Source organism: Protopterus annectens, chromosome 6.part0 (assembly GCF_019279795.1).
Source record: "Protopterus annectens isolate FY-2018-M chromosome 6.part0, PAN1.0, whole genome shotgun sequence".
Taxonomy (NCBI): domain Eukaryota; kingdom Metazoa; phylum Chordata; order Ceratodontiformes; family Protopteridae; genus Protopterus; species Protopterus annectens.
Genome location: NC_056737.1, coordinates 864,964,809 through 864,992,597, shown reverse-complemented (window position 1 = coordinate 864,992,597; position 27,789 = coordinate 864,964,809). Strand labels below are relative to the sequence as shown.

Genomic DNA, 27,789 nt, shown 5'->3' with positions numbered 1-27,789 from the left:
TAAAGATCTGGAAGATTTTGTTTTACAGTATCTTAAGAAGAGAAGTACCACCATCCAGGAAGAAAGGAGTGGTAGCTGTAATATCTAAAATAGTAAGCATCCATCAGATCCAGCTTCATACAGGCCCATTTCAATACTAAACCGTGATTATAAAGTGCTCATGTCTACAATAGCTAAAAGAATGGCAAAAGTAATGCCAAAACTGATAGATATGGATCAATGTGGTTTTGCAGAAGGGAGGCAAACATTTCACAACATTAAAAGAACTTTGAAGATCCAGAGGGAAGCAGAATGTAAAAAAATACCACTGTTGTTGATGGGCCTTGATGCAGAGAAAGCATTTGACAGAGTAAGCTGGGACTTTACAAGCAAGCAATAGAAGCATTTGCATTTCTTGAAAAAAACTGTAAGGTTGATTAGAAGAATAAATGAGGGATTGGAGGTGAAAATTAAAGTGGGTGGGGTCCTCTCTCACAACTTCTGGTTGAGCAGAGGAACCAGGCAGGGGTGTCCTCTTTCCTCTTTATTATTTGCATTACATTTAGAACCATTGGCAATGACAAAGAAAATGGGGGACTCAAAAATTCAAGGATAACTTGGTATGGTAGTCAAGAAAAGCTGGCTTTATCTGCAGATGGTATTATTTTGTACCTGACAAAACCAGAAAGAGACATTACAGGGCTGTGGAACATTTTGAGATAGTTTCAGATATTTTCAGGATACAAAATTAATGAAGCAAAAGCAGACAAAAGCAGTAAATTACATACCCACACATGAACTGGTTCAGGAATACCCACATTTATGGGGACATGATAAAATGAAATATTTAGGAGTATGCATTAAAATGATTCAAGTGTGGCAGCTTAGGATATGTGGGAAGAGACTAAAAAAAAAAAAAAACAACACAAGAACTGAGAAAACGGAAACTTTGTTATATGGATATAGATAGTAAGATACAAGCAGTTAAAATATTTTCAGTCCCTTTAGTCTTATACACAGGATTTTTTTTTATCAACATGAGGAGATGTTGTGGGTAGCAATTAACAAAGAGCGGAAGAACTTTATTTGGGAGGGGAAGATGGCAAGAGTCAAGTGGGATAATCTGATTCTTCCAGTAGACCAGGGCGAATTGGGATTACCCAATCTGAATGGGGTATTTCAGAGCTACACAGTTAAGACTCCTACACATAATACAAGCAGAAAACTATAATTTAAAGTGGAAAGGGATGATAATGAAACACGGGGGAAGCTCATGAGACAAGGAGAGACTGGGATTTTGGATGCAGGTCTTTAGGGAGAACAACAATAATCATGCAGAGTATTATATCCATAAAGTAGCAGAAAGTATTCTAAGAACTAAACCCATGCGGGGAATGGAGAAAGGAGATTCTGCCGATAGGGATGACTGCAATTAGGAATACAGACAACAGGCAAGAGAGGGCCAGAACTTATTGGAGAAAACTGGCAAAGGAACCAAAGTATTGGGAGCAAATAACTAGAGAGGGAAAGATGATAGAATGGGAAGATGCCAAGAAGTTATTTGGATTGCAGGTTAGAGATTAGGTGTCTGCAGGATTTTTTGCAGGGGGGTGCAGACCAAGAGGAGGGTAATGGATTGGGCCCCCCCCCATACAAAGCCCTCCCCCGGCAGTCATTCTAGTGTCCCATGACTTGGCTATTTCTCGCCCAGTTACCATAAACACTGTTCAAAACTGTCAGTGTACATACGGTTTTCTGCTTTACTTCTACAATGATTACAGACATTTGGATTTAATTTAAAACATTTATTTCAACTTTTATAGCACAAACTGACATTTGCTAAACAAAGCAATACAGTCTCACAATGAAAACAGACTTAGCATTAAAATTTATCTGCCCTTGAAACTCACATTTACTTAAACCCACATTCAAAGAAAATGTATCTGGCCAGTGGCAGTTTAAGTTTACCTTTGAGCGGTTTCAAATCACAGACCCCTTGCATGCATGTTCAGAAAAATGCAAGAGTTCTCTGATTCACCTTTCTGGTTGCATTAGATTATATCCCCTTGTATAATACACCACCACTTCACTTGTAAGAGTATGTTTTAAATGTATAGTTTTGAACATTTTCCAGTGAGCAATGAAACTAAATATATGAACCAATAATGACAAAACTGCCCAATTCAGAACATTTCAATGACAAAAGGCCACTCAAACTTCTGTTATTACAATCCACCAATATCAGTCAATATGCACAATATCTGCAATAGTAAAATAAATCTGAACAATTCCACATTAAACCGATCTGTAAATCTATCTATATGCTGTGGGAGTAGAACCCACAGCCTTCTGCATCAAAAGCAAGCATGCTACCCGTTGTGCTACTGACGGACTTAGCATGAGCAGTACTAAACTTCTCTTCCCTTGAAGCTTACAACTCTTTGAAAATGCTCTTGAAACTCATTTTCTTGAAAAATGCACCTGAAACTCAGTTCGCTGAAAAATGCAGCTTGGTAGTTCAGAAAGAGGATTCAGGTTCTTGTTTCCTGTAACTAAGACACAGGGCTTGAGCCTAAGAAAATTACTAACCACCTGCTATCCTTAAGTAGAGCATTTCACTCTCACACACAGACATCTCATCCTCTATGTGCAATAAATCTGGACAAAGCCTAAAATAAATAGGGACAGATTATAAATATTGCTCTCATGAATTTAGAAAATTGCTACAATAACCAGATTTCTGTTAGTATGCATTTCTCTACAGGGTATGAAGACAAACTCAAATGTCTGTCATTATTTAGTGACTAGTTCTTTTTATGAGGAGCAGACCAAACAATATGGGGCAAAAATCTGTACATTTTGCAAAAATCTGGACAGTAGAGAGGTATGCTACCTACCTACCTCTTACACACACACAAACACACCTCCCTCCCTCTTACACACACACACACACACACACACACACACACACACACACACACACACACACACACACACACACACACACACACCATGCCTCTCAAACTCGTAGCACAAAAAAATCTGGACAAACTTTAAATATTCCTCTCACAAACTTAAAAAGTTGCTAGAATAAAAAGTATTGTGTTATCGTAAATTTTCTGAAGGATATGAAGTCTGAAACTCAAACGACTCATTATTTAGTGAATTCTGTCCTCACTGATTTGTCACAATAAACCCAGTCCATCCATCCATCATCCCTTTTTCCCAATTTTGCACATGGGGTCAGTGTGTAACTTCAACAGTGACATTCATCTATCGCCAAGGTTCACACCACAGGGTGGCTAACCCTGCCACATTTGCGTGCACATGCACACACACAGTTTAGATTGTCCAGTTCACCTACTGCAGATTCTCTGGAATGGAATGTGAGAGGAAACCGGAACACTCAAAGTAAACCCAGGCAAATGGGGGGGGGGGCATGCAGATCCCACACAGAGGGCACCCCAGTCTAAAACTGAAGTGGGGAACCTTTTGTTATGAGTCAACAATGCCATCCGATGTGCCACTGTGCCACACTATCAATTGTCAAAGTCAAAATCAAACACATCAAACCACGTCTTCTTTCTTCTAGGTCTTGCTCTCTCATTGCCAAAATGAACAGCCAAAAAGTGTGAAAGGTCTCTGAGATACAGATTCCAATCAGAAAAATCAATCTGCAAGTTTCTAGATATTATACTCTTAAGTAACAGGACATCATTCTTTTTAGTCTAACAATAAACTTTCACAATCAGAAAAAAATAGCAGCTAAGACTCTTCCAAGTTCACAGTTATCAAGTGCCAGAATCTGAAGAAGAGTAATTTTAGACCACCACCACTATGCGAACTACATCTTTGTAACATTTCAGATTAAACAAATTTCTGGGATCAAACAACAGATTCATAGTTCAAGTAAACATTTATTCTCATTCAGGACATGACGTGGTTGAAGAATGTATGCAAAAGATCTGCTCATGTCACAGCTGTGATTTTTAAATTCCATCTAGAGTGGTTTTGCAATTTGACATGTTACATCATTTCAGATAATAACCAATTATACAGTGCCACAGCACCACTTTTTGGTCAAATGAATAAAGTGCAGAACTATGAGAGCTATTGTATTTAATTTTTCACCAGTGCCCTAAAATTGGTAACAAATAGGCCTCCCACTGAACCCTATATGATGTCTTCTTAATGGTAAAAAAAGTGCAAATACTTTCAGGGTCTCAGCATTCACAGAAGCAAAGATGTCATTAATATATCTACAAAAATCTACAAAATATCTATAAAAGGTCCCATGTTACTAGAAAGAAGATATTATTTCCTAAAAATAGGAACACTAAACAAGTCATCCACATGTACTCACTAAAACAACATAACCTACTTACAATTACACAAGGTGCGCGCAGCATTCCTACACTCTGACCTATTAAACCCTTTCTGTCATCAATATGCTTGTGCTACTTTTAAAATAGCACAGATAATGATCTGGGTTTGGGGAGCCTCCCACCCGAAAAACAACTGTTAAAAGAGTGTTACATAGTGTTTTGAGGTCCACAGCTTTCTGTAACTTTAGATACTTTTGGACGATTAATCACAAGTCTAGTACACTAGATAAAACTAAGCATAGTAAACCCTCCAAAATACTATACTTACTGAAAGCCAATAAGCCAAGAAAACCTATTAATGAGGAATGACAATTCACTATCCAAAATGTATTACACAATAAATTAACAGTTAAATGAAATTGTATAGACTTATAACAGTCTAACTTTCCAGAGGGTGTATGCAAACTGTGAACCATGCTTTCTACTATTTTTACAGTAATAAGAATAGCCTGATATTTTGGTAGTCCAAACATACTGAAAGCCTTAATAGTGGTAACAAAAGGAGTTTGTATACAGAAAGCAACTTCTTTTCTACCATATGGTAGAGGACTTTCTCAATGAGAGGGTCTAAGGTAAAAGACAGAAGTTACTTTAATGACCAAGCTAGTGCAAATAAAGAATGGGTTATCCATAATACTCCAAGACAGAGCCATTAAAATTTGATAGCTAACAGATTACATCCATAATGCACTTCATGTGGAAGTAAAACATGCAATGTTAATGTCTTTAGCCAGAGAGGAAATAATACTTTAAATTACCACATGTATTTACATATAGGATAATTTTCAATTATATTTCATAACGTACTGTATGTATTACATTGCAAGACCATCGGGTCCTCCTCTAATAATGCTATTTTCTGTTGATTGATTGATACATGTGGTTGCTTTCAAGACAAACTGACAAGTAATATAATGCACTGGCCTTGCCTTTTGAAGGCTAGCTTCAAAGGTAATGATGTGAACAACATGCATTACTTCAAGCTACAGGAGTATCACCGAACTGATCTCAATTAAATTGTCAGTTTGGCTCAACAACAGGAAAGGAAAATGAAAGTTTTATGTGCAACTAACTCCAAAGTATGGTGACCTTTTCAATAGCCACCACAAATTCAGTTTGAATAGCCCACTTCTCCCAGTCAATGAAAAATTAACCTAAATTTGAAATTCAACTCACTTAGCTTTTCTTTACATTTAGTATAAGACTTTCCTGACTTTTTCCATCTGCAGATATCACCTACATATTTGTTTAGGTCAAAGTTAGTTAAGGGAACTAGTCTCTAGTAGGAAGAAACTTATGATTTCTAATATGATCAAAAGACCCAGTATATACCCAGCTAAAATTAGGAATTCGAGCAAGTTCCTGTGAATGTATTTAAAAAATCTCTTTCAACAAATCAAAAGCTATAAGTATCAGTGTAGGGCCTTAGACCTCATAGCTTACTTGGTGTAAGCAAAAGGATGAAATAAAATATATGTGATATGCTGTTAACTACTTCCAGTACAAGGAGACCTCTACCCACGTCAAGAATAATGATAGTTTTAAGAAATGCCATGGTTGATACATCAGTCTAGAAAGCAACATGCTAGACACTGAAACGACATCTGTACTCATCTGTGAGTGTTTGTTCAACAAGTTCTCTGTGTACAATCATTGAGATCTTACTAAATGGACAACCACATTAAAAGGGTATTGCAAGCTTTCTTAAAACTAGAACCACACTGTGACATCCATGTAAATGTGAGAAGACTAGGGAACAAGAAGAGGCAAATACACTGGGTCTAGTATTTACAGCAATAGCCAATACACATTCTCTCACACACACACACACACACACACACACACACACACACACACACACACACACACACACACACACACACACACACACACACACACACACACACAAACTATTCTTGCTAGGACTACATGAATTTGGAAGATGACAAAGCAAATCCATACCACGGAAACAACAGCATAGTTAAAAGAAAAGCAAGGTGATATTGAGAATTCACAATTTAATCCTGGTGACTCATGCTGAGCTGAGTGCTAACAAAGTGTACTTCATATTACCAAAGTACTCTGCTGAGATTACTTTTGAATCTCTTGTTTAGAAGCTCAACTGCTATGTTATTTTTTTCTAGTAAGTCATGTAATAGTACTAATATCCTAGAATCGATGGCAGTACAACTGTGCCTATTTGAAAAGGTGAAGATATATTGGCACAATTGTTACTGCTGCTGTAGTAGGAGCTTTGTTTAATTTTTATAGGATTTAACTTGTTTCACATCTCCAAACTCTGTAATCTTTATTATATTTTCTAGCTAACATCAGTATCCTAACACCTGCAGCAAGAGACTTTAACAGTGATTCCAGTATTCAGCTTGCCCTACAAAAGAAAAGTACAGTTGTGTACCTACCATAAATGTAGATGTTCGAGTGTATTCACTGTTGCAGTCATTACTCTTGGGTTATCCTGCTGGCAGGCTACCCGCAGTCGGCCTGAATTCCAAAGTCCTGGTCCGGCGTCGGTTGCTGTCGCCTCTTCCCTGACGTCAGTGCCAGGGTATAAAAGATGCAGCAGACGCCATTTTCTTCAGTTTTTCTTGCCCCAGATGTCAGGTGCCCCCAAAAGGGTAGGCTAAAAAAAATTATGCCAATAAACATGCATGCACTAAAGTAAACATTTCCTTCAATTACAAGCAAATACACCACATAGGTTGTATAGATTAGAGAAGTACAGATAAGACCCAGCAAAAGAAAGGGGGATGGTGGGAGGGTAACCTGGACTGCAACAGTGAATACACTCGAACATCTACATTTATGGCAGGTACACAACTGTATTATGTTCATCGTGTTTCACTGTTGCAGTCATTACTCTTGGGTTGAATCCCAAAGCTCAGGATGGGTGGCTGGGGCTAAATAGGATTAGGAGAGGCTATGAGGCCCTGCAGAACTGCAGTGGCAAAGCCTGCTCTGGATTTAGAGTAGAGTGGTAAGTGGTAGTGCTTTGTAAAAGTGTGCACTGAACTCCAAGTTGTAGCCTCTAAGATGTCTTTCGTTGGTACTCCTCTGAGGAAGGCTGCTGAAGTGTCTGCTGCTCTGGTTGAATGTGGCCTAATGCCCTTAGGTACTGATTTGCCATGTTGTGAGTAGCAGAAATGAATGCAGTGGCCTATCCATTTTGAAATAGTCTGTTTTGAGATAGCATTTCCTTGTGATCCTGCAGCATATGCCACTAAAAGTTGCTCAGTCTTTCTGAAAGCTTTAGTTCTGTCCAAGTAGAAGCGTAGCTGTCTGTGTATGTCCAAAGAATGCAGAAGTCTCTCACCCTTGTTCTGTGGGTTTGAATAAAAGGTAGGCAAGTGAATGGTTTGGTTAAGGGCCACACTGGACACCACCTTAGACGTAAATGTCGGGTTTGTCCTCAGAGAAACCCTGTCTGGATGGAAAATTATAAAAGGTTCCACAGCCATGAGTGCCTGTAACTCTGAGACTCGTCTTGCAAAGGTTATTGCTAGGAGCAGAGCTGTTTTCCAAGATAAGAATTTTATATCAGCTATTGAGGCTGGCTCAAAAGGAGGCAGTGTGAGTTTTTCCAAGACATAATTGAGGTCTCATGCAGGTATTGGTGCTCTCCTTGGAGGTCTTATGTTTTTGGTCCCTCTGAGGTACTGCCTTATTAAAGGATGAGAAAAGATAGGTGTTTCCGTATTGTAATGGGCTGAAATGGCAGAGGCATGGATCTTAATTGATGAAAAGGATAGGCCTTTGTCCAGCATCTCAATTAAGTATTGTAAAATCTGAGGAATATTTGGTACAAACGTGTCAATTCCTTGTGCCTGGTTCCAAGCACAGAATCTCTTCCATTTTTCTGCATAAGATTTTCTGGTACTGGGCCTCCTGGCCTCCAAAATAACATCCATCACAGCTTTGGAGAGAGGAGTGTTCTGAATGGCTACATTATCCGCCATGCTGCCAGATTTAAAGTCTGGAGTTGGCTGTGCAGGATCTGATTGCTTTGTTGGGTCAGTAAGTGAGAAATTTGAGGCAATATCCAGGCTGGACCTTGAGACAAGTTCTTTAGGATTGGGTACCAGTGCTGGCGTGGCCAGTCTGGGGCAATCAGTATCATTTTTGGCTTCTCTTGTCTGACCTTTAGGAGTACCTTGGGGAGGAGAGGCAGTGGAGGAAAGGCATATACTGTTAGGTTTTTCCAGCTGAAGGATAAGGCATCCACTTTCCCTGCTTGCTTGTGATAAGTCCTTGTGCAGAATCTCTATAGTTGGCAGTTGTGAGGGGAGGCAAATAGATCTATGTCTGGGCATCCCCATTTCCTTGTTATCATGCTGAAAACTTGTGGATCCAGTTTCCACTCGTGGGGATCCATGAGGTTTCTGCTTAGTTCGTCTGCCAGAGTATTTATCTTTCCTGGCAGGAATTGTGCTTGCAGGTGAACTTGATAAGTCAATGCTGTGTCCCACAAAGTCATGGCTTGTCTGCAGAGGGGGTAGGAATGTGTGCCTCCCTGCTTGTTTATGTACCACACATGACTGTAGTATTGTCCATCTTTATCAGTAATTGTCCTGGATGAAGTACATCCTTGAAAGCTGTCAGGGCATTCTGAACAGCTAGCATCTCTTTTTGATTGATATGAAGATGCATCTGGCTTGCGGGCCATGTGCCCTGAATACATTTTCCTGCCATGCTGGCCCCCCAGGCATAATCTGATGCATCCGTTGTTAGTGTCTGCCTGGCTATGGGTAAAGTGAATAGCTGTCCCTTGTTGTGGTGACAGGCCTGTGCCCACCATCGAAACTCCTGTTGCAGGCCGGGAATGAGGGTAATTAATGTTTTCAGGCTGTGGCAATGTTAAGTCCAAACACTTTTTAGGTACCACTGTAGTTTCCTCATATGCAGTCTGGCATATGGAATTAGCAGAATGCAGGATGCCATGAAGCCCAAAAAGCCTGCAGAATTTTTCTTGCAGATAACTGGGTCTTTGTTGCCAACATTTTGAAGTAAGAAGTCAGTTGCCTTTGTTTGTCTGGTGTGAGATAAGCCATCTGGGCAGTTATATTTAAGCTTGCACCCAGGAATATTCTCTCTTGAGAGGGTACTAGTTTTGATTTCTTTTCGTTTACTGTGTACCCTAGGCAAATTAGTAATCTTTTTACAAACACCAGATGCTTTAGTAGAATGTCCTTGTTCTCTGCTTGAATAAGGCAGTCGTCCAAGTAAGGATATATTTGAATTCCTCTTTGTCTGCAAAATGCAATTACTGGTGCCAGGCATTTTGTGAAGACCCTAGGCGCAGCAGATAAGCCAAAGGGCAGTGCAGAGAATAGGTAGTGCATTGAGCCAGCTATGAATCTGAGGTATCTTCTGCAAGATTGTCTGATTGGGACATGCAAGTATGCCTCTTTTAGGTCCAACGTTACAAGCCAAGCCTTCTTGCCCAGCATGGGCAGAAGCTGCTGCAGAGTCAACATTTTGAATTTTGGAACGTCCAGAAATGTGTTTAGAATAGACAGGTCCAGTATTGGTCTCCAGGCTTTGTCCTTTCTGGGCACCAAGAAAAGTCTTGAGTAAAATCCTTGTCCCTGCTCTTGCTGTGGTTCTTGCTGAATGGCCCTCATGTCCATGAGGGATGAAACTTGCTGTGCCTCTGCCCATTGATTGTGTGGCAGGTCTGGCATACCTTTTGCCCTTGGCAGGGTGTGAAAGTGGAACCTGTAGCCCTGAAACACTATGTTCAAGACCCATTTGCCCTGGGTGATCATGTGCCAATTTTGTGAAAAAAGTGCTAGTTTTCCCCCTAAGGGGGCTGCCAAAAGATAAGTGCTTGGTGCTGGCAGAGGAAAGTCATTGGGACTGTTTCCTGTATGGCTGTGACTTGTCTTCTCCGCTTTTGGAGGTAGAAGCACCCCATTGTTTAGGTCTGTATGAGCCTTGGGGCTGGCATCTGCCTCTGGGGCGTCTGTATCTGCCTCTTTGTGGCCTGCCTGACACTGGAAAGGACCAATGCTAAATCTGGGTGGCTGCACCTGTAAGAAATCCTTAACTGTCTGCATAGATTTCACTTTGTCCTCCATTTTCTTCAACACCTCTTCTGCTTTAACACCAAACAAAGTATCATGTTGTAATGGAACATCTAATAATTTAGCTTTAACATAATCAGGCAGATTCTGTTCCTTTAACCAAGCATGCCTCCTACTGACAGAGCCCTGCAAGAGGCCTCCAGAGAATCAAAACCACATTGCAAAGTATGCTTTCCCAGTTGTTCAGTTGCATGCAATAAATCCTGCATTTCCTTGTTTTCTGCACATTCAGAATTTAACATTTTCTGTTTAAGCAGTGACATTAAGTATTGCTGATATTTAAGCATATGAAATTGACAATTTAAAACCCTCACAGCCAAGGTAGCAGAAGTGTAAACCTTTTTCCCCCATCTGTCCAGTGCCCTTGAATCCCCATCAGAGGGGATAGGGTTTTTTGCAGTGGAAGCCTTGACCCCTTTGGGACCCTGAGAAATAGTTTCTGGGTCAGCAGCAGGGTTTTTATAAAGAAATTTATGTGAATCTGGAACCTTGTAGTATCTGTCTGGCTTAACAGGTGCAGGGGGTAAAGAGTGAGGAGACAGGATACATCTACAATGTCTAAAACAGGAGGGATAGCAAGAGGCCTGTGCACACTTGCCCACAATCTGACATGGACACAAAATGCTTCTCTTGCCAAGTACAAGGCACCAGCCAATGTCTTGCCATCTTGCTCAAATAAATAAAGTCACATTGCATGAAGTTAAGTCAGGACAAGACCACCACTGCCACTTACTTCACTGACTTTAACCCTGAACAGACTTCCTGAATATAATACAGAATGTTTATACATGCATACCTGCAAATGTACGTACATGCGTACACACACCCATACCTACCTACCTATCTACCACTTACACACATTACACACACACTTACCCTTCACTTGTCGGTTTGTGGTCCACATTTCAAGTCTTCCAGCTTTCAAATTCTGCACATGCAGAAGATGAATACGTAAACATCAGGTCACAAAGGCATGACGTGTCTGTGCGACCAGACGCAAAGGGCATTCTGTGTTCTTCTTAAAAGAAGAACGCCCTTAAAAAACGTTTTTTTTTTTTTTTTTGTTAATTAAAAAAACAAATTCATCCAGAAGCTCCCTTCCTAGCCAGTGGGGGCCCTTTCCCAGCCAGCTGCCTAGTGCTGGATCGAGCTCTGCCAGGGATACAATGGTATTACGCTGCAAAATGTTTTAAGTCAAATTCCACCTGCCTGCAGGTGCTCTTGATTGCCTTCCCTATCAGGGATTGATATCAAAGTACAGGCAAAGAGAAAGAAATAGGGGGGTCCTAAATGAAAGACCAGCACTGGTAGAGTTTTTAATACAATCAAGAACAGAAGCTGCCATTAAAAAAGGAATAATTAGTACAGCATATAAAATATTGCACGATAACTATAAGAATCAATCAGAGCAGGTTAGAAAGGATTGGGATGAGGGATTGGATAAGCAATTCACAGAGAAACAATGGGAGGATATATGTATATCTCTAAACATGCAACAAAATCTAGAAGATTTAGGATTTTTGCTTGGAAATGTTTACATAGATATTTTTATACCCAAAGTAGACTCCAGAGAATTTTTCCTGAGGTAGGCAGTAAATGTTGGAGGTGTGAAGAGGAAAAAAGTGGGACATATTTTCTGGGAATGTGGTGAGTTGGCGGACTTTAAGGATTCCCTGCGGGATGCACTGTCAGAGATGCTGGCTGGGCAGATTGATCTGATGAGGGAAGATGACTTTTCTGAGCTATGAAACAGAATCAGAACTACTTACATGTTAAGGCCTTGCTGTGTCTAATAATGGTGGCTGCCAAAAAAAACAATTACTAGAAAATGAAAATCAAAATCTAAACCAACTATACTGGATGTAGTGAATATAGTAACAGATATAAAGCAACTGGAACTGAGATCTTTAGAAAAGGGTAGGAGCAAACTGCAAAGCAAAAAATGGGAATTGTGTGAACAATACATACAAGGCAGGAATGAGGCCTAAAAGACAGGACTTAAATGAGCGATGTAATGTTTGAGTGAGAAAGATTGGGTATATTATATGTGATGTATAATGTTTGCACTGGGAGTGTGTCAGTATGGTATGTGATGTAAAATGCTTGCGACTAGGATTGTGTTGATGTGGTTTATTTTCATTTACACAAAAGCCTACGTACTAAGTGATGGTTTAATGAAGATGTTTCTTGTTTAAAAAAAGCAAGGAATGAATAACTTGTATAATATTGCTTAGGTTATATGATATATAGTAATAGATGTGAAGTATAACGTTATGTTAATATAGTTTGATTATTTTTATATGAATGTAAATTTGCTAACATCATAAATGATAATTCAATAAAGGTGAGTGAAAGAAAAAAATATATAAGGAGAGACTGGGATTTTGGATGCAGACTCTTAAGGAGATCAACAAAAATCATACAGAGTATTATATTCATAAAATAGCAGGGAGTATTCTAAGAGCTAAACTAGCACAAGAATGGAGAAAAGAGATTCTGGCAATAGGGATGACTGTGATTAGGGATACAGATAATAGGCAAGAGGGGGATGGAATATATTGGAGAAAAATGTCTAAGAAACCAAGGTATTGGGAACAAATAACTAGAAAGGGAAAGGTAACTGAATGGGAAGAGGCCAAGAATTTATTTGGACTGCAGGTTAGAGACTGCCTTCCCTATCAAGGACTGACATCAGAGTATAGGCAAAGAGAAAGAAATAGGGGGCTTCTAAATGAAAGCCAAGCACTGGTAGAGTTTTTAATAGAATCTAGAACATAAGCTGCCATTAAAAAAGGAATAATTAGTAAAGCATATAAAATATTACATGATAATTATAAGAATCAAGCAGAGACCCTTAGAAAGGATTGGGAAGAGAGATTGGATAAGTAAATCACAGAGACGATGGGGGATAAATGTATATCTCCCAAATATGCAACAAAGTCTAGAAGATTTAGGATCTTTGCCTGGGAGTGTTTACAGAGGTATTTTTATAGCCCCAAGTAGACTCCACAGCATTTTTCCTAAGGTGGATAGTAAATGTTGGAGATGTGATGGGCAAGAAAGAGGTGGCTGGGAACATATTTTTTGGGAGTGTAGTGAGCTGGCAGACTTTAGGGATTCCTTGCAGACCGCTCTGTCAGAGATGCTGGGTGAGCGGACTGAATTGACTGGGAAGATGATTTTTTTTTTGAGCTGTGATACAAAAGCGGAATTGCCTAGACATACTAAAGCCCTGCTGGGTCTAATTATGGTGGCTGCCAGAAAAGCAATTACTAGAAAACAGAAAAAGTCTACACCAACTTTACTAGAATTAGTGAATACAGTAACAGAGATAAAACAACTGGAATTGGGGTCTTTGGAAAAGGGAAGGATCAAACTACATAGGAAAAAATGGGAATTGTGGGAACAATATAGGCAGAGAAGGACTGAGGTTTAAGAGGCAGGATTTGAATAAGCCATATAATGCTAAACAATGACTGGATAGATTATAAGTGATGTATTATGTTTGCAACTACAGTTGTTTCAATGGTGTCTGTTATGTATAATGTTTGCAACTAAAGTGGAGTCATTTTGTTTGTTTTTCATTTATATAAATGTAAGATTGCCTATGTCATATGTGATAATTTAATAAAGATGTTTATTTGAAAAAAATTATACACAATAACTGTAAAAAAAACAAACAAAGGAGAATAACCAAAGATCGATCAGAATGACAACTTACAAAAGAGATTTAAGAGGAAATTTGTGAGACCTCCAGGTACGCTACGAAGCCCAGAAGATTTAGGATTACTTGCATGGAAATATTTATTCAGGTACTTCTAAACTTCAAGTAGACGTCATAAGATTTTCCTTCAAGCAGAGAGCAGATGTTGGAGGTGCGAAAGGAATGAGAAAGAAAACTGGGAACTCATTTTCTTGGAATGTGTAGAATTAAAAGTTTACGGACTCCATATACAATGTCCTAACACAGCTGTTGGAGGAATATACTGTGGGATTCATAAAGAATTATATACCAGGCAGTAAGAGCTATGACCAAAAAGGGACTGTTTCTGTCACTGTAGGAAATGCATTTTAGAGACTTGTTCGCCACAATGAAGAAATACCTAATTATCAGCTAATCTGCATGTCTAAATTGCTGGTAAAAAGAAGTTATGTTCTTACCATAACGTTCCATCTGTGTTGTTGATCTTCATTCATTCTTTACTGTTGGGTCTTGGTTCCGGCCTCGGAACCAACTCAGCCACTGTAAAAAGTTCGTGTCAGCCAGAAACTCTCGAGCTAAGGCTACCCATAGCGCCTCTCTTCCCTTCTCCTCAGATCGAGTTTTGCCAGTAGAAATAAAATGTAAAAGCTTTGTTTGAGCAATTACCCTACTACAAAACCAGGACTAGACGCGAACCTCCAGGAGTCTTTGGAGTGGGTTGGAGAGTGGGATGTCAAGAATGAATGAAGATCGACAACACAGATGGAACGCTATGGTAAGAACATAACTTCTTTATCTGATGTCGATCTTCATTCATTCTTGACTGTTGGGACAGAGTCCCTAGCTACTTTATGTCCCAGAAAGTCCTATGGAAGGATATTCCTGAGCATCATAGAGCCAAAGGATGCTCTTCCCCTGGAGACCATGTCCAATTTGTAATGAGTGATAAAGGTATGCGGGGTTGCCCAAGTTGCCGCTCCACAAATGTCATCCATAAAGGCTCTAGAATGAAAGGCTACTGAAGTGGAAACTGATTTGCCACAATAAGCCTTGACCTTAGTTGATAGGTTTAGTTTATTCTGGTCATAAACCAAGGTGATGCAATCTCAACCATTTTAATAAGGTAGCTTTGGAAACTGGTTTGCCCAGTCGAGTGCCTGAAAAGGACAAAAACAACTGGTCGGATATTCTAACTGATTTTGTTCTATTCAAATAGAAACGTAATTGTCTGTGTACATTCAATAAGTGTAATCGATATTCTCTCTTGTTTGGGAAGAAAACTGGGAGGTCTATAGATTGATTAATATTTGAGTCCGATACAACCTTGGGAAGGAAAGAGGGGTTAGTCCTAAGTGATACTATCTATGTTAAAAATGATATATGGAAGTTTCACACACAAAGCCTGTAATTCTGATATTCTCCTGGATGATGTGATAGCCACCAGGAAAAGGGTCTTCCAAGATAAGAATGTGATATCATAGGTGGCTGCTGGCTCAAAGGGCTGACAGGTTAAACTTTGCAAAACTAATGTTAAATTCCAAGGTTCAATGGGTTCTTTAAAGGGTAGTTTCAAATGCATAACACCTTTCTGGAAGGTTTTGCAAAAGCGATGAGACATTAAGGAAAGGTCATGAAAACCATTTGTTAAATGAACTCTAACAGTAGATGCTGAGGCTCCTGATTGGAATATAGTTGATAAATATGCCAATACCTTGTTAATCGAGGCTGAAAAAGGGTCAATTCTTTCTGCAGGAGACCAAAACACAAATATGTTCCATTTACTAAGATAAAGTCTTCTGGTGGATGGTTTATGGGAAGCCAGAAGTATTTTCCCTACTGGGGAAGCTAGACTGTTCTGCCTGGCAATTACTGGAAGTGGAGGTACCCAAGCTATCAGCTTGAGACTGTATAGGTTGGGATGGACCAACCCTTGTGGATGAGGCAACAGGTCAGGGGTTGGGTCCAGAGTCCACAGATGGTGAACTAGGTGAGGCCAGGAAAAGGGGTACCAGACTTGGCGGGGCCAATAAGGTGCAATGAGGATCACTTTGGTTCTCAACCGTTGGGCCTTCTTCAAAAACTGGGGGATCAGTGGGAAAGGAGAAAAGGTGTAAAGCAGTCCCGGGGGGCCAGTCATGTAGAAGAGCATCTCTTGGGGTCTCCCCTGGGGGGAAGGGGACAGGGCAAAGTAGCTGCTGCCCTTGTGGTTTATGGGAGATGCAAAGAGGTCGCAGCAAGGCTGATCCCATCGACGAAATATCTTCGTCGCTACATTGGGATTGAGAGACCACTCATGAGGCTGGAGGATACATCTGCTCAGTTTCACGTGAAAAAAAACAAAAGCTGGATAAACACCTGGTATACACCTCAAGCGAAAAAAAATGAAAAGACCAATGGTTAGACCACAGCTGAAGATAAAAATGGAATAATCCAAGTCAGGAAATAAATCACTTAATCCACGTCAGGAAATAAATCCTGACGTGGATTATTCCATTTTTATCTTCAGCTGTGGTCTAACCATACATCTGCTCAGTTTGTCTGCAATCAGGTTGGAATTCCTCGGAATGTGCATTGCTATCAGAAAGCAGTTGGATGCTATCACCCATTGCCACACTCTTAGGGCTTCCCAACATAATGGGTAGGATCTGGTTCCTTCCTGTTTGTTGATGTACAAGACCACCGACATGTTGTCTGACTGGATATGAATTGTCCCTGAAGGGAGGGCCGACTGAAATGTCTGCAATGCTAGAAGCATGGCCCTCAGTTCTAGGATGTTGATATGCAAATTGGCCTCTGAGGGGGACCAAGTGCCTTGGACTGTCTTTCCCTGAAATTGCCCCACCCCATCAGGGATGCATCCATGGTCACTACAGCCTTGGGATGAGTGGGGGTGAAATGGCGACTCCATAATTCCCCTTCTGACTTCATCCACCAATTTATGTCCTGCTTGCATCGGTTGGTTATGCGGATTAGGTAAGACATCGAGTGCATTAAAAGGGACCACTGTGATTCCAGGAGCCACTGAAGTAGCCTCATATGGTACCTTGCCAGGGGAACTAGAGTGATCGTGGCAGCCATTGACCCTAAAAGTTGTAAGACTAAGTGAGCCGGGATTTTTGTCTTGAAAGAGCATCACTTAAAGCTGAGATCATAACCTCTGCAGCCTGTGATGAGGTACAGCAGCCATACAGGAGCTAGTGTTGAATGTTGCTCCTATGAATTCTAACTTTTGCGTGGGTGGCAGCTTTAACTTTTCCCTGTTTATTAAAATGTCTAAGGACTCTGCAAGGTATAGGATGGAGTCCAGGCATGAAGAAGTAGATGCCTGGTGGGGGCGGTGAGGAGCCAGTCATCGAGATACTGCAACACAATGAATCCTTGTAGTCTTAGGTAAGCTGCTACCACTGCCATGCATCTGGTGAACACCCTGGGGGCTGTGGTGAGACCAAAGGGCAGTGCTCAAAATTGTTAGTGACTAGCTCCCAGTTGGAAGCAGAAGTATCTTCTGGAGTGCTTGTCCATCTTTATGTGGTAATACACGTCCTGAAGATCTAAAGAGCACATCCAATCATCTTTCTCCACAAACAGAAGGATAGGCTGTACCGTGACCATCCAGAATTTTGTCCGTCGAACAAACTTCTTCAAGACACTGAGGTCTAGAATTGGCCTCCAGTCCCCTGTCTTTTTCGGCACTAAAGTTGAGTAAAAACCCGATCCTATTTGATCTAGTGGGACTGTTAGCTTGACTCTTTTTTTTGAAGCAACTTTTCAATTTCTTGTGCTGCTGTATCCCTCTGACTGGGTGGAACATCAGGGATTCACCTTTGCAGTCTTGGAAAAAGATCGAACCGGATATGGTAACCTCTGGTAACTACCGTCTGCACCCAGGAATCTGATGTTACTGAGTGCCAGGCTATGTGGTGCAGAGAGAATCTTCCCCCAACTGCTTCCAGTACAGTTGTCCAGTCAAGGAATCTCTGGAGCCCTGGTTATGCGGGCTCACTCTGCCACAGGAGGGGTGTCTTCCTGACGAGTTCCCCCTTCTGCCCAGGGGGAAAACTCAGCACACGTGTCCTGAAAAGGCCCTTGGGACTTCCTGAACCACATTTTCCACTCCTCTGATTCCTGGAGTAAGGTCGTTGAGGAGCAGAAAAATGCACGCCCACAGCAGACAGGGTCTTTCCATCCTTCTCACACCTGGCTAGTGTGTCTCTGACTTTTGGGCCAAAAAGCGAGGTAGCATCAACTGGAGTATTGACAAAGAAGACTTGAAAGGGTCCGCTAAATCACACAAATGCATCCAGGTGTGGCACCTGATGGCAACTCCTGTACCCGCTGCCCTGGCCGTCCCTTCGACTGTGTGTGCAATAAGTCACATGGACGAGTTTGAGATCAATTCTAGTTCTAGGGTCACAAGCTGGGAGGCAACTTTATCGCGTACCTCGTCAGACACTGCCTCTGCCAAGGTGCCGGAGAGCTCAGTGATCAGGTCTCTTTGAAGATGGGTAAAATGTGCCAAGAAATTCAATGACCATATGGCAAAGGTCATTGAAGCATAGAACTGCTTCCTGAATCTGTCCATTGTCTGAGACTCTCAGTTTGAAGGATGAACATTTGGACTCTCCTCTGCGAGTACCTTCTTTGTGGTAGCTGCCACCACTATAGGATCTACCGTTAAGCTTTAAGACCAGTGGGGTTAGTCTTCTGGTGCATTAAGAATTCTGTCCAGTCTCCAGGGAATTGGCTCTATAGTGTCAGGGGCCTTCCAAGCACACTGCACGATGAGTCTGATCAATTCATCGGCAGGTGGGGGTCACCCAAGAAGTAGAAGGTCAGGTGCAAAAAGCCTGCAAGAACACAGATTCCTCAGAGGAAGGGTTGGTGGGCTTCCAATCACCCTTTTGTTTCAAGACTTCAGGGAATGACCGTGGGGACCCTTCCCCTTCATTACAGTCTGTACCCTCAGTGAGAGATTCTTCCTGAGAATCTTGGTGCTTCCTCTTGCATGATCTCTTACGGTACGGCTCCTCAGGGGGAAGGCCTGAGAAGGACTCTGAAGAGAAGATACCCTGCAGCAGGGTGTCTTGCTGCTCTTGTTCCCACTCGCCCGATGTAGCAGATTATGACAGCTACAAGCCAGAGGATACGTAGATGTGACACTTCGATGGAGATGGTGCCAACTGCGTGCCTGCTGAGTTAAGAGCCCTCTCTATAATTTGGAAGGCAGGCCCGCCTGAAGAGGGATGAGAGCCCAGAACAGAGAAAGACAACCTCAGAACCGAGGTCACACCCTGCTCAGACGAGCCACCTCCAGAGCACCTCTACAGGAGGAGCCCCGAGACAGCCTAGAACTGTCAAAGCACCCAGAACTGTAGATGGCGCCGTGGGAAGAAAACCCTTGCAGAGCTCACACGGCGGTTGGACTTTCAAATGCTGCACCCCCAAACAATATACGCAAGAAAGATGCTCATCCGAGTTGGGCATCTTTCTGCCACATTACTTGCATTGCTTAAAAGAAGATATTAAGAGACTACAGCAGTGGTGATGTAGCAGTAATAGTATATGAGAGGAAAAGGATGATGAGTATGGAAAGAAACAAGTAGAAGATGTGAGAGATACCAGTGGAAGTCAGGTAGGAATGATAGAGATGGAGGTTGGGAGAGAAGGTCAATGGTAGTAAAATATAAATATGAGTACAAAGGACAAAAAGGGAGTAGGATTTAGGTAATGCCTGGAGGAGACTTAGTACAGTTACAGTTCTATATGGAGCATAGGTGGGTATGTAGGATGGTTTTGAAGGAAGCAGAACATTGCATTGTCCAAATGACTGAGGGAAGGCTGTTCCAGGTTTTAGCTATTACTTAGGAGTATAGTACCTGACCAGCAGGTAGTTTAGGTTTCCGAGTTTGGAGGAGGTGTTGGTTTTCTGATTTTAGGGATCTATTGGGATTAAAGTGGGAGAATAAGGAATTTAGGGCAGGGCAGTCCTGTGGTTTAGTAAGTATTTTGTGTGTAGTGATTAGTTGAAGAGAAGTAAGATAGTGTGGGAAGTCTAGCCAATTTAGTGTTTAAGAGCTATAGAGTGGTAGGTGGAGTGGTGGCTGTTTGTTGCAAATTTGAAGATCTTGTAGCATATTTCTAGTTTAGTTTTGAGGGAGGAGTGGAGGCTGGTTAGTAATGGGGCACCATAGACTAGAGAAGGAAGTAGATAGGTGGAAGCAAGTACTTGTCTTGTGGGGAGGGAGAGGAATTTTTTGTGTCTCTAGAGTATTCCTAGTTTTCTGTGAGTCTTGCTGATGTTATTTTGTACGTGCAGGTCAAATTTAAGGTTTTCATCAGCTGTGACACCCAGCAGTTTGGTTTGGGTGACTAATTCAGTTTGTGTTGTTTATAGAGAATATGTGGAATTGAGATTTGTTAATGGGAGTGCTTTTCTTTGGTTGGGGTGAATATTATGAGCTTGGTTTTATTAGGGTTTAAAGACAGGTGGTTATTGTGGAGCCAAGTCTCAATGACGGCAAATGCAGATTGAATAATTTGCTGTAGTTGAGTTGAGTTTTCAGAACAGCAGATAAGAGTAGAGTCATCTGTGTACTTAACAAGTGACCCCTGATGGAGTGTTAGATGAAGGTTGTTGATGAAAATATTAAAACAGTAAGGGTCCTAGTATGGAGCCTTGGGGAACAATGGTAGGTTTATGAATATATGGGGGATATAGACTGTTGCCATTTTACAGCTTGTTCTCTATCAAATAGGTAGCTTTTGAATCAGTTTAGTGATGAAAAAGAAAGTCTAATGTTAGAAAGTCGGCTCTCCCTGATGTGCCCTCTTATTTTTCTTTGTTCTTCATGAATCACAAATGATTACAGCCCATAATGCCAGACATTAGAGTTTCATTCTTCATATTGGTAAGAAAGTGCATTATGATGCTACACACCTGTTGCTTTATTAATATTTTAACTGCTTCAAAGCAATAGTTAAAGTCTCCCTGATATCACCTAATGCTCCCCCAGTTTAGTCCTGAAGGTATTGCACATCCCAATCAGGCACACCTCCACCCTTCACAACTGTTCCCGATTTTGTACCTGTTCTGTTCCTTGTACCTCACAAACTATTACTGCCAATATTGCCAGATTAAGAGAGTGATACTTCTTATAGTTTTCAAACTACATCCCAAAACAAGCTCATTCAGTGTGGAGCAGACATTAAAGCTCTGAGTTGCTAAGGAGCTGCTTTCCATGCTAAAGGGTACAGGAAGTGAAGCTTTTCCCCCAGGTTTTGATGCAAAGTTTTTTCAATGACTTAAGGTACAATGTAAAAAGTATCCTTGGTGTGTAGTGGTTGTGCAGAGAACTAAAGCCTTGCATTGTTGGCAAGTTACTTTTTGTGAGGAAGGTACTGGGTTCCGAGTTTTCCCTCTCTTTTAAATCATTGTGTCTAATGTCCACCCTGTCCATACATCTTCTGTGTTGTAAAACTGATGTTCCATTACATTTTTAAGTGATACTAGTTTAATACAAAATTTCTGAATCCCAGTTGTGTATTAACTAAGGAGAAGATGCTACTGGTTTGGTGTCTAGGTTTAGAAATGTCAAGACATAGCAAGGCCTTATTAAGTTTTACTGTAATTAGCAGTCAAAAAAGAAACTACGCGAAAGTGGAAATCAAAGATTAAACCAGTTGTAAATGAAATACTTAATACTGCAAAGGAAATAAAAAACTTACAGAGATGGGATCATTAAAAGATGGAAGAAGTAATTTTCATAAGAATAAATGGTGCATTTGGGAGCAATATATACAAATTAATTAATACAAATTAATAAATAAAGGACTAAAATAAGTAAATTAGCTGGAACTGAAAAAATATATGAGTAAGTTTCAATGCACAGGAACAGAAAATACAGCTATAATGGAAACTATGTACAATGCATGTATGCGATATTGGAGAGTGTCATTGTGATCTTTTTTCATAGGTATTAATATATGGAAGTTCACTTTACAAACTAGTAATATGATGAATAAATAAAGTTATTTATAAAACACATTCAAAATACTATTGAAATTTAGGTAACTCTTAGAATAATCAAAAGTAAAACCTATATGCCAGTGTTGTTGGTGAGGTGTCTCATTAATCTTAAAGGTGTACAACAAAAATACTGGTAAACAAAAGTAAATCCTGGCAGAAGTAAAGCCAAAACCATGTCAAAGAACCAAACCCAGGAACCATGTAGACATGAACCATTTCATTTGTTTGGTTCTGATTGTTTGCTTCTAATGAAGATCATGTTTGCTTGGTTCCTGGTTTTGATTCATTTACAAAACTTAAAAAGTTGTGCTTGTGATGGTAGGGGATAAGTTCATAAGTCATATTGACAGTTTTCAGGCCTGAAGGCCAACTAGGAACCCTGATTCATTCAAATATGGAATACATACTCTTTTCCCATCCAATTATCTAAAGACTTCTTAAATATTTCCAAATTACTACTTAATTGTATATTAATGTTATAATATTCCATAGCCTTACCGTAACATTAATTACATAAAAGTGTTTGCTCTTTGTTTTACATAACTGAACTTGAAAATTCACATTACTATGCTTCAATTTCTTAACGCACATAAAAATTTCCATGTTAAACATTGCTTGCAAAACAGGTTGATGAAACATGTTAAAAGCAAGTATTAACTTTCCTCTTACTAATTTATAACTAAAAAATAAAGCTTTAATTTTTATCTGTGTTTATAACCCATATTTTAACAGAGATTATTCTTTTTGTAAACTTTCTTTGTGTATCTCCAGAATGTTTTAATTGGTCCTTTGTATACGCACAGCACTATTATACTATAATACTGGTCTAATAAAAAATGTAAATACAGTAGTTAAACACTCTTCCTTACATGTTGTTAAAATTCTTAAATATCCCATTTTCCTCACTGTCTGACTAGCTGTCTGACTACAAATTATTCTACTGTGCTCTTAGATAAATTTGAAGAAATTCTAATTCCCAAGTCTGTATAATGGTATACTTCCTTCAACAGTGATGTTGATAAATAGACTGTATAATGTATTAAAGCATTAGTAAAATGTGTAATACTACATTTTTCATTATTAAACTGAAGTCCCACAGGAATTGACCAGTCAATGTTTACATATAGCAATTTAATGCCAAACAATCTTTCTTTCCTTGTATAATAAAGCCAATTTACAATCATCCAAAATATTTACATATCCAAAATACTTTACTCTTTAGGATTGTAGAAAAGACTATATTAAATAATATTGATCTTAATACACAACCCTGAGGTACTCTAGATTGTACAACAAATGGTTTAGATAACACATCTAAATTTTAAATAATGTACCTTGTTACAAACACAAATCATAATCCATTTTGCTATGTATTCATTAACTTTTAATGTTTTGAGACATGTTTTTATCACATCAAAAGATGAGCTGTCAAATGCTTTTGAGAGATCTAAAAATATTACCTCAGGCAACAGACCCAAATCCAATGCTTCAATAACAGTATCATAAAAACTGATTCAATTTGCTAACCTAGATCAGCCTTTAATAAAATCATGGTGCTCCATGCCAATTCAAAAAGATCTGTTCCTGTTATTCTCAAAAATTCAGTTAAGCATTTCTTGAAACATTATACTTATATGTCTGTACTTTGTTCCTCCTTTTTTTATAAACTGAAGTTATGTGAGAAATTTTCCACCCACTGTGTACATTACATTCATATAAAGATGTATGCAATACAGGAAGTATAATGTCTTAATGTTACTTAACTGTATTCCTGGAATCCAGTTTAGTCCCATTGTTGACATCTAAGATTAGTTGCTTTGAAATTACAAAGCATCTGTCATTCATATCCCAATGCCAACAATCAATTGCATAAAAAGTCCCAACGTTAAAACTGGAAGCAAAAAATGTATTAAACTCATTAGAAATTATACTAGGATCACTAATAGCAATGTCATTTATTTTAAATATTCTAGGAATATCAGAATTTATCTTCGGAGAATTTATATAGTTATAAAAAGATTTTTTGTTTATATCACTTTAGCGGATCCCCACCAAAGACAACAAGTTAACAGTCAGAGACCAAAAGGGTCCGAGCAGTACAAATAAATCAACAGGAGCCCCTGTTGATTAAGAGCGGAAAAAAAATGCCAAAACTAACTCTCTACCTAGGCAAAATGCACAACGACGCCTAACTAACTGGCACACAGGATACTAATACTACTACAGTCAAAAAAGTCCACAAGGACAACTTAGGCAAAAGCCTATAAGATAACACTAAATAACACAAAATATGCAATATCCACTATGAATGTAAAGAATTTGAAAAGGACTTAGCCAGAGCCAAGAGAAACACATCCAAACTCGTCGAAGTGGCAAACGAGATCTAGGGATTGCACTGGTGCACCATGGGATACCTGCTAAGCCAAGAGCCAACCAGAAGTCTTCCAGCTTGTAAATCGGCTGAGTCAGAGCCGAGGTTCAGCTCTGAACCCATATGTAAAAATGAAGGTGCGACTGGACTAACATCTGAGATTATGTGAGAAATTTTCCACCCACTGTGTACATTACATTCATATAAAGATATATTACAAAATGTATGCAATACAGGAAGTATAATGTCTTAATGTTTCTTAACAGTATTCCTGGAATCCAGTTTGGTCCCATTGTTGACATCTAAGATTAGTTGCTTTGAAATTACAAAGCATCTGTCATTCATATCCCAATGCCAACAACCAGTTCCATAAAACGTCCCAACGTTAAAACTGAAAGCAAAAAATTTATTAAACTCATTAGAAATTATAGGTCACTAATAGCAGTCATTTATTTTAAATATTCTAGGAATATCAGAATTTATCTTTAGAGAATTTATATAGTTATAAAAAGAATTTTTGTTTACTGTATCATGAACCAATCTTGATTCATATTTAATTTTTGCATCTCTTATCCTAAGTTTTAAATCTTTTAATGTACGACTATACATTTTCTTATTCTTAGAAGGATTAAATTCTCTCTTCTTTTTTTTCTAAACAATCTATGTATGTTCTTATTCCACCAAAAAGAATAAGATCCTTTGTTATTCACTGTCAGAGATGCTCGGTGGGCGGATTGGTGTGACAAGGGAGATGATTTTTCTGAGCTATGATACAAAATCGGAATTGCCTTGACATGGTAAGGCCTTGCTGTGTCTAATTATGCTGGCGGCCAAAAAAAAAAAATTACTAGAAAATGGAAATCAGAATCTAAAGCAACTATATAGAAGTAGTGAATATAGTAACAGAGATAAAACAACTGGAATTGAGATCTTTAGAAAAGGGTAGGAGCAAACTACATAGGAAACAATGGGAATTGTGGGAACAATACATACAGGGGAGGAATGAGGTTTAAAAGAAGGCAGGACTTAAGCGTGCTATGTAATGTTTGAATGAAAATGATTGGGTAAATTATAAGTGATGTATTATGTTTGCAACTGGGAGTGTGCCAGTATGGTTTGTGATGTAAAATGCTTACAACTAGGATTGTCTTGGTGTGGTTTGTTTTCATTTATATAAATGTATGATTGCTTATGTCATAAGTGATGGTCTAATAAAGATGTTTCTTGTTTAAAAAAGGGGCAGGAATTGAATAATTTATATAATGTTGCTTAGATTATATGATTATATGACATATAGCAGTATATGTGAAGTATAATGTTTGTTAATGTTATTACTTCTGTATAAATGTAATTTTGTCTGTGTCACAAGTGATGACTCAATAAAGGTGTTTAAGAAAAGATCCTTTGTTATTCCTTATACAGGATGTAATTTAACACTGAAAGAATATTCTGGAATTGATCATATGCATTAAAGACTGTGATACAACAATATAAGTCCAGTCTTTACTATCAATACTACCTATTAAATGACTGTAATCAATATGATTAAAATTAAATTTTTGCCTGTGTTTACTAGTAATAATCTTAAACTTAAGATCAAATCGTATAGCTCTATGATCTGACTGGCCAAGAGGAGTTGTTGTTTTAACATCTTGGAAAAACTGAGGATTGCTGGTAAATACATAATCAAGCATATTATCTCCTCTAGAGTTAAGGAATAACGCACACAACTGATTCATTCTGTGCTCCAGTAACACTTGCTAACATCTGTTCCCCCAGGCCTATACAATACTACAGATGAACATAGCTTTTATGGAACCCATGAGTGAGAAAACGTGTTGGAAAAGGTTCCAGATCATATTTACCTAAAAAGCTAGAAGAAGAATATTAAACAAAACAATTATGGTTTTATGCGTACATGCTGAAATAATAATAATAATTTACATACTGAAGTAAGCCATAGGCCATGTATGAAATAAAGATATCTCTTGCGCTGCATCTCCATGATGGTATGCTTCTAAATCACATATCCCTTTTACAGCAGAGCATAGCTTTTCCATTTTTGAAACAAGTTTTGCCTGCAAAATGTGAAAAAAGAAAAAATGAACAAAAAGTTATTTCATGACAATTCAAAAATGACTATATTTTTAATATTGTGCATCACCAAAAGGATCTTACATAACAAAAATATTATTATAAATAAATACATACATGTGCTAAACGTATTTGACAAATATTAAAAGAAAATCCCCAAGGGAGAAAAGACACTAAAACAGACTTACTTTGTTAGTTTGACTGCCCATCTAGCTACCCATTCTTCTGGACCTTTTACCTAGATAAAGGGGCATGATAAAATAAGATACCCTAGTTAAATAATAAGACGTGTTATCAGCCAATATTGTCACAAATCTGTCCATACTTTATCAGTATCACTAGTTGCTAAGAAAAGAACAGTTTACTATTTGTAGTTAGAGCAACACCAGTCAATATAGTTACAGTCAATTAACTTAAAGCAGATACAGCCAGCTAAGTTGGCATTCAGAAATAAATCCCTGACTATGACCCAGGCAACCTAAGTTTACAGAGTAACTCCGGCAACTGCTGTTAGTGTGGGAGGAAAGAGTAATGATGAGGCTTTTTATGCTTTCTCTTTTTAGGGGGACAGAAAAGGTTCATAGTTTGTTACTAGGCAATTTATTAGGTAGATCATTTGTTGCTGAGCCACTGCAATTCCCACTACTTGCTACCTTTTCCATGAGGATTTTTGGGGCGAGAACAGTGATGTATTTATGGTCATCTGTCTATCTGAGTGAGTGGACTACTTTGCTTAACATAAAGGGGGAATCTATTCCAGCGACGAGAAATTCTTTGAGAGGTACATCTATCACTCCAGCACATTCAGTTTATTTTACAGTGAAGGTTACATTTTTCAGTATAAGTGTTTGTGATATTGCAGGATTCACTTAGGACAGGATCAATTGAGGCCTTGTAGGCCAGGCAGAGATCATTTGTGTCTTCGATTAAATAATAGGAACCCGGAATTTTACACCTCCAAGACTGCCTTTCTGTTCATAGGTAGGTACCTCCAAGACTGCCTTTAGGTTCATAGGTAGGTAACTAGGCTATTGGCCCAAGGGCCTAAGTAAGCCTAGCCAAGGTTCCCTGGCGTACGCCACCCAAGAAAGTTATTTTCCTGTGCCCCTGTTGAGTAGAGCCACAGAAAT

The 27,789-nt window shown here is 39.2% G+C and overlaps 1 protein-coding gene across 1 annotated transcript in view; it reads right to left on the bottom strand.

The window, feature by feature from the left end:
- Positions 1–27,789, bottom strand: part of LOC122804583 (cyclin dependent kinase 2 interacting protein) — a 304,009-nt gene that overhangs the window by 39,940 nt on the left and 236,280 nt on the right. Inside the window, exon 4 of the mRNA XM_044074535.1 lies at positions 26,514–26,643. Coding sequence (XP_043930470.1) covers positions 26,514–26,643 — 130 coding nt within the window. The remainder of the gene's footprint in view (positions 1–26,513; positions 26,644–27,789) is intronic.